General features: G+C 33.5%; 1 protein-coding gene across 5 annotated transcripts in view; it reads right to left on the reverse strand.

The window, feature by feature from the left end:
* PLCB1 (phospholipase C beta 1) overlaps positions 1–12394 on the reverse strand; it is an 856495-nt gene that overhangs the window by 586341 nt on the left and 257760 nt on the right. For 4 of the 5 annotated variants that reach the window (XM_043984631.1, XM_043984630.1, XM_043984634.1 and 1 more), the window contains one exon: positions 12173–12241. The exons of the other annotated variant lie outside the window; for it this stretch is intronic. In XM_043984631.1, coding sequence (XP_043840566.1) covers positions 12173–12241 — 69 coding nt within the window. The remainder of the gene's footprint in view (positions 1–12172; positions 12242–12394) is intronic. 5 annotated transcript variants of the gene reach the window in all.

A 12394-nucleotide genomic window follows, 5' to 3' on the forward strand; every position in this document is an offset into this window, starting at 1 on the left:
AGAGAGAGAGAGAGAGAGAGACAGAGACAGAGACAGAGAGAGAGACAGAGAGAGAGAGAGAGAGAAATGGCCCAAAAGGCCATATTTGGAAACCCTTCCATTTGCACATAAACCTCTCTGTTTGGGAATAATCCCTTCTGTAATGGTGAGAATCATTTAAGGGGATTTGCATTCAGGTAAAGGTAATTACTACTTTCAAAATACTAAAAAAGAAAACAAAGTTCTCTAAGTGTGTCATTTTTATAAATATCTTCAAATTGATTAGTTGTTTTGTTTATTGTTCATGAAAGGGTAAATGTCTATATGTCTATAAAGTAACACAAATTTCTCATCAATTTATAATTATTTCATGTCTGTCTTTATGTGAGAGAGTTTTCTTCTCTGCTTCAGAAGACATGGTAGGTTGTGTCCTGTGCACTGGCCTTTGTTTCAAACAAGGCAAAACTTAAGCCTTAGTGACAATTCTGTGATGATTTTGCTCAGGGATTTTTCCATTCTCTGCATTCCCATACGGATTTGAGTTAATGAAAAGAAGTGTGGAAGTAAGTAACAAACTATAAAAATTATAACTAAGTTTAGAACTAGCTTGGAAATCCAGGTATTCTCTAATTTGTGGGTTTTCTGGGGAAGGTGTCAGTTGTCTATTTCTATTGAAGACATCAGGGTATAATAGGGTTTCAATTTAGGAGAAATATGAAGTAAGGAAAAAAATAGGAGGATTTTGCAATAGTAGAGGGGAGAGATAATGAAGGGATGAAATAGGCACTTAGAGAATATTGTGTTTTTGCTTAGTAATGATCACCAATCATTTTTGTATTTAATTTCTGATTCCTTTATACTTGTGCAGCTCATTTGAAATATAGCCAGGGATAGATCAGCATTTCTAAATATAAGCAGTTATTAAAAAGGAATTATCAATCAATAAATATTTATTAAGCATCTACTATATTCTGGGTGTTGTGCTAAGCATTGGGGATAAAAGAGTCCAAAGAGCTCATTTAGGAGGCTCAGCAATAAAGCAGGATTTGATATAATATGAGTGATATTATGTGCAAACAAAAGTATTTGGAGGATCTCACCATAATGTTGAGAGTTTCATTGCCATATGAACTTTTTCAGGGGCAGCGAGGTGGCACAGTGGCTAAAGCACCGGCCCTGGATTCAGGAGAACCTGAGTTCAAATCTCGCTTCAAACACTTGACATTTACTAGCTGTGTGACCCTGGGCCAGTCACTTAACCCTCATTGCCCTGCCCCCCAAAATGTAAAAGCCGTATGAACTCTTTCCTGGATAGTTTTTTTAACATGGTACTGATATTACATTTTTATATGGCATTTTCATGGCACTGATAAACACCTTTGACATCTCCACTTCTTATGTTTTGCTTTAGATTAATGATTTCAGGATCACCAGACATTTTTATGGTTGCTACAGTCTTCAAGAAAATCTTACATTTTATTATTTGTCTGTGAGATACGTTGTTGTAGAAGAACCTTTAAGATGACCTTTTCTCTTTACTGAATCAGTTACTTTTTTGTAATTAAAATAATAAAGAATGGGACTTTTACTTTCTTTAGCTTTGAATCAGTTTTGCCATTGAAAAGATGTGGTCTACCATGAAATATTATTTGTGAAAACCTGCCAATTCTTCTCTAGTGTCTTCATTAAAGGTGCCCTTGATATGTGTGTAGATTTTGCTCAGGAAGATTTCATAGTGGTGGGAAAGTAGTCATATAGGATACTTAATATTGGCATATTGTCAGTCCCCTTTCTAAGTTTTGGGGATAAGGATATAGATGGGAAGTAGACCTGCAATTTCACTAGTACATGGTACTTTGGGGTGAGGAAATTCCTTAAGCCCAAGTCTTCCTGGCATTGAGGCCAGCTTTCTAATATATCTATCATGCTGCCTCTTTTTATGTGATTGTCTAATTCTAAAAAAAAAGTCTTTGGTATTTTACCCTCTTTCAGATCTTCTACGAACCAAAGCCTCTACTCCCTACAAACTATATTTCCTCCAGCAAGGATTTCCTTTGTACCTACTTCATCTTTATTTTCTTCAGTGCCAATTTTTTATTTCATAATGCAGCACAGTGGATGCTGTGATGTGGATGCAGAAAAGATGACATGCATCTTTATAGGCTGATTCCATTTTCCATTTATTTGTTATCCTTCCAGTTTCATTCTTAAATAATGATAATAAAAAATATAGCTAGTGTTTATATACATCCCTAAGGCTTGAAAATGATAGATACGTTATCTCTTTTGATTCTCCCTATGAGGTTGTTGCTCACAATTTAAGTGTTTCCAATTTTACATATGAGGAAACTGAGATCCAGAGAAGTTAGATGACTTGCTCAGGGTCACACAGCTAAAAATTACCTGAGGGGGGATTTGCACTCAGGTCTTCCTGGCTCCAAATCCAGCATTCTATGTACTGTGTCATCCCTAGAATACTCTTTTTGCTCATTTGGCTTATTTGCCAGGCTTTGTCCCTTGACTTTTTTCTCCCTGTTTGATGGAAGAAGACTGTTCCTGGTCATTGGCCAATCTCCTCTATAAGAATTTAAACATTTTGATATCTCCCAAACTTTCATAGAATCTAGTGTGTGAAAGTTGACTTTTAAAAGATCACTTGCCATTCCATACTGAAAATTGATATTATTGACAGGTGATTAGTAAAGATAAAGTTTTCCTTATTAAAAAAAACAATTATCTACATGTGGGTATGGGGCGGGGGATGGACACAGAGGAAAATGACACTCTTCTAAGATAAATGCTTTCCTATTTAGATTGCCAGGTCTTTTTTAGTGTTAAGAACTTGGTACCAGACTTCACCACAAGATGGCGAACAGTTGCATTTAAAAAATGTTTAAGGATCCAAAATACAATCCTACTATACATGTAAAACAAATGTGACTTACTCAAATATACATGATGGAATAATGGGAGAACTAAGTATACTTATTTATGCAGTCTTATGGTGGATACAGAGGCTTTTCTAAGTTTATATATATATATATATATATATATATATATATACACACACACACACACATACATACACATATACACACACATATATATACATATAGTATCCTTGTATAGTCCAATTCCTACACGATGTTCTTAGCCTGCATACTTTTCATCTACTAATAATGCTATGGAAATGTGGAAAGAGTCTTAGAATCAAAAGCCTAAGCTTTTAAACTGTCCTCTCTCGGCCAATGTTTCCTCACTGGAACTATGAAAAAAACATAATTCTCTGATAATTATGATTAATATTATAATTTAGTAATATAATAATCATACTTCATAATTCTATAGTATTTTTTTACGTTTATAATGTATTTTCTTCAGGATACCTACATAAACCCACAGACTTGCGGAAAAAGTGCTTTCATAAGGCAAGTTGTTATTTTTATTATAATTATTGTTGTTGTTGTTTAAATATTATAAACATTATTGTATGACCCTTTCCCCCTTAACTGGCTTTCAAAGTTGTCAGAGGCCTGAGGCCATGCATTTCTTTATTGTTCTCTTTCAGTAGTGTCTGGCTCTGTGACCCTATGGACCATAGCACACCAATACTGTCCATGGGGTTTTCTTGGCAAAGATACTGGAGTGGTTTGCCATTTCCTTCTCTAGCAGGAAAGTAGTAAATTACTAAAAAATTACAAGATTTCTAATTATTGCTAATTAAAAACTAGTAAAGAGTCAGCCTGTAGTTATGAACCACCGGAGGGGGCTGATAACTAGTACAAGTGGCTGAGAGATCTATCTTATTTGAATAATTTCATTTGCTTAAGGAAAGTAATTCCTACGACAATTTTAGAAATGGTTTCATCCCTAAGAAGTAGTCTTTTAGACAGGGGATACCCAACGGAGTTTTAAATGGATTTGTGGTGGGGTTTTCATTATAGTTGAATAAAAGGAGGAATTATATATATATAATGATAATGATTATATGATTTTTGTTTATAATTAATAATAATTCACAACGATTCACTTTTTGGTACTCTGTGGTATATTAGTATTTTCAAGAGTAGCATTTATGTGTTGCTTTTAAGTTTGTAAAAGCCCTTTATAGAGTGGTGTGTTGTTTTGTTTTTTAAATTGAGCCTTATAACAACCAAAAGAGCAAGGCAGATACTTAGATATTTGATGTTGTAAAAATACATATAATCTTAATATCAATGTATAATAGATAAATAGTTTTAATGTTTTATTATATATGGATACATATAAGTGAAATGTTTTGTTGTGATAGGCTTAGAGGATTTAAATGTTGGTGTAGGAGAGGTAATAAATATATCAATGGCTAGTATCTGCACGAGCTGTAATAAAATTTTGCCATTTTATAGAAAACACTTGGCATACATGTTATGTGAATGACTATTAGGAGGTTTTAGATGTTTAGGAAAGATACTGGGATATTGCTACTATCCATTTTAACATTTTTATTTGTAGCGATCGAATAAAGGAAGATAAATGGATCAAAGTTTTCAATGAAAACATTTGCTAAAGGAACTATTTCTTACTCTCATCAGCATCCTAATATTATTGCTACCAAACCTCTGACTAGTTGCATAAAGATTTTTTGTTTCCAAGGAAACTACTGACATCAATGGAGTTTAATGAACATAAAAAGGAACTGTGGCTTATAATTTACACCTGGATAAAAACATATAAATCCGCCACTGAAAGTACATGGAAGGCAAACTTAATCAATTAAAATTTAGAAACTTCTACATTTCTTGATATATCTGCCATAACACACATATATGCATATGCACACATATATGTACATATGTGTATATACACACATACATATATATATGTGTGTATAAATTTTAGCACATATATGCATATATGTAACCGCCACCTGGTTTTGAATAACAAAGACCTGTACATTTGTAGATTCATAGACATAGAAAAAGTAGTAAATTTTAAAAAAATTAAATAAGGACACATTAAAAAAAATAATTTTCTTTGGAACAACTAGGTGGCACAGTACATAAAGCACTGGCCTTGAATTCAGGGGGACCTGAGTTCAAATCCAGCCTCAGACACTTGACACTAGCTGTTTGACCCTGGGCAAATCACTTAACCCTAATTGCCCTGTGGGGAAAAAGAGTAGAAAAAAAAATTCTTCTTCCTTTACCCTTAAAAATCAACATAAAATTTATCCCTGAGATTTCACAAGGTACAAAATAATTTATTATCTATTTGCTATGTAGAATTTAGCCTTCCCCTAAATGCTTATATAGAATTATTGTTGAAAAATAACTTAATACTTCTATTTTTTTTCTTTTACAAAATGAAATAGTTTTACTTAGCATGTGAAATAGTTGTACATAGTATGGAAGCAATTTATTAGTAAAATTCAGTAAATTCTTGGTTATATGTAAAAATAGAGAACAGTGAGATGGATGTTTTAAAAGGATGAATAGAATTGTCAATATTATTTGGATTCAAAATTGATTTAGGATTTGGGTGAAATATTTTCAATGCTAATATTTAATTTTAACGAATATTAAAAGAATCTTGAGTAATTTTGTATAACTACCAAATGATGATAGGTGAAGCTGGTCAAGAAAACACCTGTGAACTTGGACAACTCACTTAACTCCCTTTACCTTCAGGTCCCTCAAATATAAAATCGAGGAGTTAAACTATATGGCCTGTGAAGTCTCTTGACAATTTAAATCTTTGATTTTATGATCTAATGGGGACTTCTCTTCTTAATTCAAACATCTTTAGTTTACTAATTGACTTTATGTGATAATATTGTTCAATACCTTCCTCATTAAATAGTTAGCTCCAAATTTTAATTTACCTTAGCAATTAAAAATTTTATTAGACATGATGTAATTTAATTTTGTAATTTGGAATCAATACTGAAGCAATATAATAGAAACCAGATTTTTTTATTATTATTGCCTCACCTTTTAGATGTATGACCTGGTCTTTGATGAGTCTACACTATTCTAACAATAGTAGAATTATGTAACCTTGTGTAATAATTTCACTGCCCTGCGCCTATTACTGTCTCAATAATAAATAAGGGTGCTAGATTAAATGGTCTCTCGGATTTCTTTCCTCTCTAACATTCTCATTCTCTGAAACCTAAGGGGAGTCTTAGTGTAGTGGATTCTGAGAACAAGGGTTCAAATTATTGCTCTGCTTCTTACTAATTCTGACTCTGGGCAAGTCCCTTCAACTCTCATGCTCAGTTTTCTCATCTCAAGGGCATTTCTCAAAGGGCATTTAACAAAATAAGGTTGGTTTTTTTTTTAAATTGGGGACCAGGTATCCCAAGAGGTTCATGGAGATATTTTATTATGAGATTTTATTCTTGTCATGGACCAGAAAAACAATAATATCTTTATTCAATATAATTGTTCCTTTATAACCCTATGGTTTGTTTCTATTTTATGTATTTAAAAACATTATTCGGGGAAGGCATCAAAAGGCTTCACCAGACAGTCAAAGGGGTAAAAGACACACAAAAAGGTTAAGAACTCCAGGACTGATCATTGTGATACTTCCTTGTCTTAGAGGATTTTAAGTCATGCATAACAAGATTTTTACAAGATTTTAAGTCATGCATAACAAGAATTTTATAAGTACTTTTGAAAACCAAATTCTAACAAAATTTGTACAATGTGCCCCTTTTCTGAGGTCTTAAAAATAGTGAGTCCTTAACTTAAATTTCTTGAAAAGATGAATAGATATCAATGAAAAACATTAACAAGAAAATTAGGTTTTGATAAAAATAAGAAACTCTGGGGAAAATGTATGATACAGATAAAGTGATACTGATACAGAGTGAAAAGAATAGAACTAGGAAAGCAGTTTAAATAATAACAGCAACATTGTAAAGATAAAAATAAATAACTGTTAGTTGCAAGAACAAACTATCACCAAAGTCATAAAATAAAGTTATATGATATTTTAAGGGCAATAATTAAAGGCCAAATAGCTGAACTATATGGATTTTGTAGAGTAACATCTTGAAGCCTTATGGTTCCTATAATGAGATCCTTTCAATTCAAAAGTTTATATTTCTTACCAAATCTTAAAATCTAAAATGTACTGAGGAAAACAAGATAACTTAAATGCCTAGATAATTGAAAACAAAAGTGCAACACACATGATGTAGGCCATGAAGGTGAATCTTCACAGAATAACAGAATTTCAGAGTTGGAGGTATTCTGGGGGCCATCTAGTCCAACCCATTCCTGGGGGCATGGGGTGGATGGAAATCTCTTTACAACATGTCCAACAAGTGGTAGGCAATCATCATATTGATGATTCCCAGTCAGGAGAAACCACTACCTTCTGGGTCAACCAGTTTCCATTTTTGATAGCTCTGTCAGAAAATGTCTTTGTATGATGCTTAAATTTGCCTCTTTGCAAATTCCATTCATTGCTCCTAATTTTGTCCTCTGGAGCTATCAGAATGAATGTACCCCCTCTTTCATTTGACAGCCCTTTAAATACTTGAAGATGGGCATCATATACTCCCTAAGACTTCCCTTCTTAAGTTTAAAAATTAAAAATTCCCACAACTAATGCATATATAGAATTATCTCAATGCTCTTCACTACTCTAGTTGTCCTCATACGAGTACTCTCCAGATAATCAATGTCCTTTCTAAAATATGACTTCTGGAACTGAACAAAATCTTTCATAATGGTATGACCATTCCAACGTATGGCAGGACTCTCATCTCTTTATTCTTCTACCCTCTGACTCTGTGAATGAAGCTTAATATTACATTAGGTTTTTTGACTGACATGGTAAGATCATATTGAGATTGTAGCCAACTAAAACTCCCAAATCCTTTGTAGCTTCACTACTGTCTAGACATGCCTCTCCTTACAATTAATGCACTAATTTTTGAGGAAAAATATAGTATTTTGTATTTATAATTACTATTTTACTCAATCCCATTGTTCTAGCACAGCAAGATTTTTTGCATCCTAATTGTCAATGTGTCAGCTAACCTTCATAGTTTTGTGTCATTTGAAAATTTTATAAGCATTTTATCTATGCATTTATTCACCAATCACATATTTATTAAGTGCTTATTGTGTACCAGAGACTGCTAAGTGATACTGAAACAAATCACTTTCAGTAAAATTGGTCTCTGTCTTGAAGAAGGTCACATTATGAATGAGAACACAACATGTAAACAATTAGGTACATATGGATATATAAAGTAGATGGGATATAATCGCAGAGGAGAAGGTACTAGTATCTATGGGGACCAGAGAGCAGAAAAGCCCTCTAGGAGATGATGGGATTTGAAGTGAGGGTTGAAGGAAGCCAGAGAAGGTGAGAGACTGACATAAGCAAGAACAAGTGTGTGGACAACCAGTAAAAAGGCATGGATTTGAGAGATGGACTGTTGTATGTTAGTTGCATCAAGTACCAATAGATCATGTAATGGGTAGTAAGATGCAGGAAGATTGGAAAATATGGGGAGGGATAAGGTTGTGGAGAGCTTTAAGAGCCAAACAGAGAATTTTATATTTGATCCTGAATATAATAGTCACTGGAATTAATTGAGTGGGGATAAAAGGCTGGTTATGTCAGGGTTAAACATGAGCTTAAACAAAACAAAACAAAACCCAAGATGTTGGCAGAGTAGGGAATGGATTGGAGTAGAGAAAGAAGATCAACTACAAGGCTATTTTAATAGCCCAGGCAAGAAGTAGTAAGATGTTAAATTATTCTCAATATGTGATAACCCTACTTAAAGACCTCATGTAGTTGTCAATGGCTTGTCATGTTAGATTTTGATCTCTACCAGATCATCCACCATAATTTTATCTCTTTGCCTCTCCTTTTATGTTCCTTCTTTTTTAGCAGGAGTCATCAACCTCCTACTCTAGGCTGTCTTCTATAATGTGCCTTAATGACACTGGTGTTCCCTTCATTCAAGATCATCCAAAGACTCCATTTCATGCAAACATTTTTTTCAGCATGAGTCTTCAGAATGAGGACTCATTTCAAAAGAGTCTTTTTAGTTATTAGAACTTCCCAAATCTTTTTAGACTTCAGAAGTATTGTATTTTACACTAGCAAGTCAAGATCAGATAACAATGTATTCCAATACAAGTGAGAAAGGTATGATTTAAATGAATAGATTTTGGAATTGAAGAATAAACAAAAGGATAATTCATCAGTTATGTGGCTTGGCCTTTTAGGAGCTTAAAACAATGAATGACAATCATGAAATAAGAACATTTGCTTGTTTTCTTTAGTTTTATTTAGAAGATGAATAGAAATTTGTTTATTCTTCACTTCCAAAATCTATTTGTTTAAACCCCATCTTGAAGACTGGTTTAGGGATAAAAATCAAACTAAGTTGAAAAAGCAAACTATAAAAAGTGATTCTTTGGGGGACAGCTATGTGGTGCAGTGGATAAAGCACCAGCCCTGGATTCAGGAGTACCTGAGTTCAAATCCAGCCTCAGATAAGTACTAGCTGTGTGACCCTGGGCAAATCACTTAACCCCCATTGCCTTGCCAAAACAAACAAACAAACAAACAAACAAACAAACAAACAAAGTGATTCTTTGCTGGCCAAAGGTTCATAGATGTACTTACAGAATGTCTTCTGTCACTTAGATAGGATTGGTATGTAAGTCTTAGGATGTTTAAAAAGACTTGGAAAGTTCAAACATAAGTTTCCATTAATGACCACAAATGGCCTATCATTTAAAAAAACAACAACAACAACAACAACAAAAACTTGTTAGGGGCAGCTAGTTGACACACTGGATAAAGCACTGGCCCTGGATTCAGGAGTACCTGAGTTCAAATCCAGCCTCAGATACATACTAGCTGTGTGACCCTGGGCAAGTCACTTAACCCCCATTGCCTTGCCAAAACAAACAAACAAACAAAGTGATTCTTTGCTGGCCAAAGCTTCATAGATGTACTTACAGAATGTCTTCTGTCACTTAGATAGGATTGGTATGTAAGTCTTAGGATTTTTAAAAAGACTTGGAAAGTTCAAATAAAGTTTCCATTAATGACCACAAATGGCCTATCATTTAAAAAAACAACAACAACAACAACAAAAAAAACTTGTTAGGGGCAGCTAGTTGACACACTGGATAAAGCACTGACCCTGGATTCAGGGGGACCTGAGTTCAAATCCAGCCTCAGACACTTGATACATACAAGCTGTGTGACCTTGGACAAGTCACTTAATCCTCATTGCCCTAACAAAAAAAATAATAACTTGTTAGCTAAGTAACGATTAGCTTGTTTGTTTTAAATACTAGCAAAATATAATTTGTGAACTTGCCATCTTCCCCTATTGGGACCACATTAGGGCTTTAATAGTCAGCTGGTTTCAATATTTGGACTAACAAAACAAAAAAAGTTCAGTAAATTGAGTGTTGAAGGAAGTCATGGGGACGTATTCTTAAATCCAAGATGAGTTTACTAGCAGAACACATTCCATTTCGCTGTGCCATTTAACAAGGATCATTCATGATTAATAAAACATTTAATGGTTAATAATGACAGTTGTAACACTTTTTATCATAATAAAAATAGACAAATCCAAATGGAAAGGATTCTATAATGGACCACCAGAAAGGCTTGATTGATTCCTATTGTTCCTCAATCCAAGGGCATGTCTGAGTTGTTCAGGGGGTACAGAAAGCTATCCTTAATTATTACTTTATCTTAACATTCTAACAGGACACTAACTTTGAATAATGAACAATTATATCTTTTATTTATATAATTAATAAAAACCAACAAGATGACAGCTGAGTACAACTTCATTTGAACTGTTTTTGTCACAGGAAAGAAAATATTTCTTTAAACAAAATGTCAATATTTTTCATCTACTGGTAACTATATAAAATAAAAATTAGATATTACTGGATCATTACTAAGAAGTTAATCCTGAAAATTATTATCTGGTATGAAATGAGCATTAGAATTACTGAAATTCTGGCACTGACACAGATAATTGTGTTGATTCAGGGCAAATAAAAAAAATCTTTCAGGGATAAAGAGGGTACCTGATTATTTTCTTTAGGTAGAATTTGGCTACCCCAATTACTTATAATTTCTCTAAAAGGACTATCTTCCCTCATATCTTTGCTATGCACATTTACATAGTAATAAGGCAGTTTTTTATGTCAAGTAAATAAAGATATCAAGAAAGAATGAGATGAAAGGTAGACAAGTGTCTCAATGAAAATTTATATAATTGATCATAAGAATGACAAGATTAAGGTACCTTTTCATCAATATTAGCAAGGTAAAATATATCTGATCAAGTAGTTAATGTCTTCAGAAATAGTATTTGATATGAATATTCTACTAATTAAAAAGCACACTTGGGCTTTACCACCATACTTTCCATAGCTTAGCATATTGGTGAGTTGCAAGAGTTCATCAATAAAATATTTTAAAGACCTCTGTACTTTAAAAGGAATGTGTTGAATCTGTCTTTTACCTATGGTGTGCTGATTCTAGAATAGAAACAACTAGAATTCATTCAAATTAATACAAAACCAGAGCTGTGTTTCAATATTAATAAGAAAAATCATTTTCCGAAATTTGAAGCTAACATCTTAGCTCTTGTCCCCACCTCCATTCATGGAGATAGCTTTACTACAAAGGTGTTTGAGATACTGTAGTTTGTGTTTTTTTTTTCATCATGTCTGAAGTTTATTTCACTTGACCTGCCTGAGGCACAAAACAGCAGCACCGGGAAAAGCACAAATGATCTCATTTCTAAGTTAACCACTGAGAAATATCAGATAAGTTTGGAATTTTTAAGTTTAACCCATTTTCAAGAAAAAATAAAACACTTTTTAAGAAGGAATTTTACTCCTAGATGTGGAACATTTCTCTACCAATCCAGGTCAGAAGCTGTTCTGTAACTTATAGAATCTTTGAGCAATGTGAGCCTAAGTGATGTTCCCATGGTTGCCCAGCCAGTATGTGTCAGAGGTGGGACATGAACTAAGTTATATTAGATCTGAGACTGGATTTATTTCTACTATGTTGCAATGCCTCTTCTAAGGGAATGAAAAAAAAAAAGTCTTAGTTATAGCCATAATTTTACACCACAGTTTGGTTGAAAAGTTGATGCAGTTCCTGGGAAATCACAAAAAGCATTTCCTACCTTTGGGGCTCTGGCATGTTTCCCACATCTGGCATCCTTGACGAGACTGAGATCTAAGAGCTCAGTCTCCTGAAAGAAAAAAAGCAGTTTGTAAACATCCACAGAGGAAAAAACACACAACAGTTTTAACACTTTTTTAAAATAGTGTCTTGATCATTTGTATGAAGATGGTTCCTGAGTATTTTTTTCTTTTTATCTCTTTCCTTTCTTACATAAGACTAC

This window comes from Dromiciops gliroides, chromosome 2 (assembly GCF_019393635.1).
Source record: "Dromiciops gliroides isolate mDroGli1 chromosome 2, mDroGli1.pri, whole genome shotgun sequence".
In the NCBI taxonomy this organism is placed as follows: Eukaryota; Metazoa; Chordata; class Mammalia; order Microbiotheria; family Microbiotheriidae; genus Dromiciops; species Dromiciops gliroides.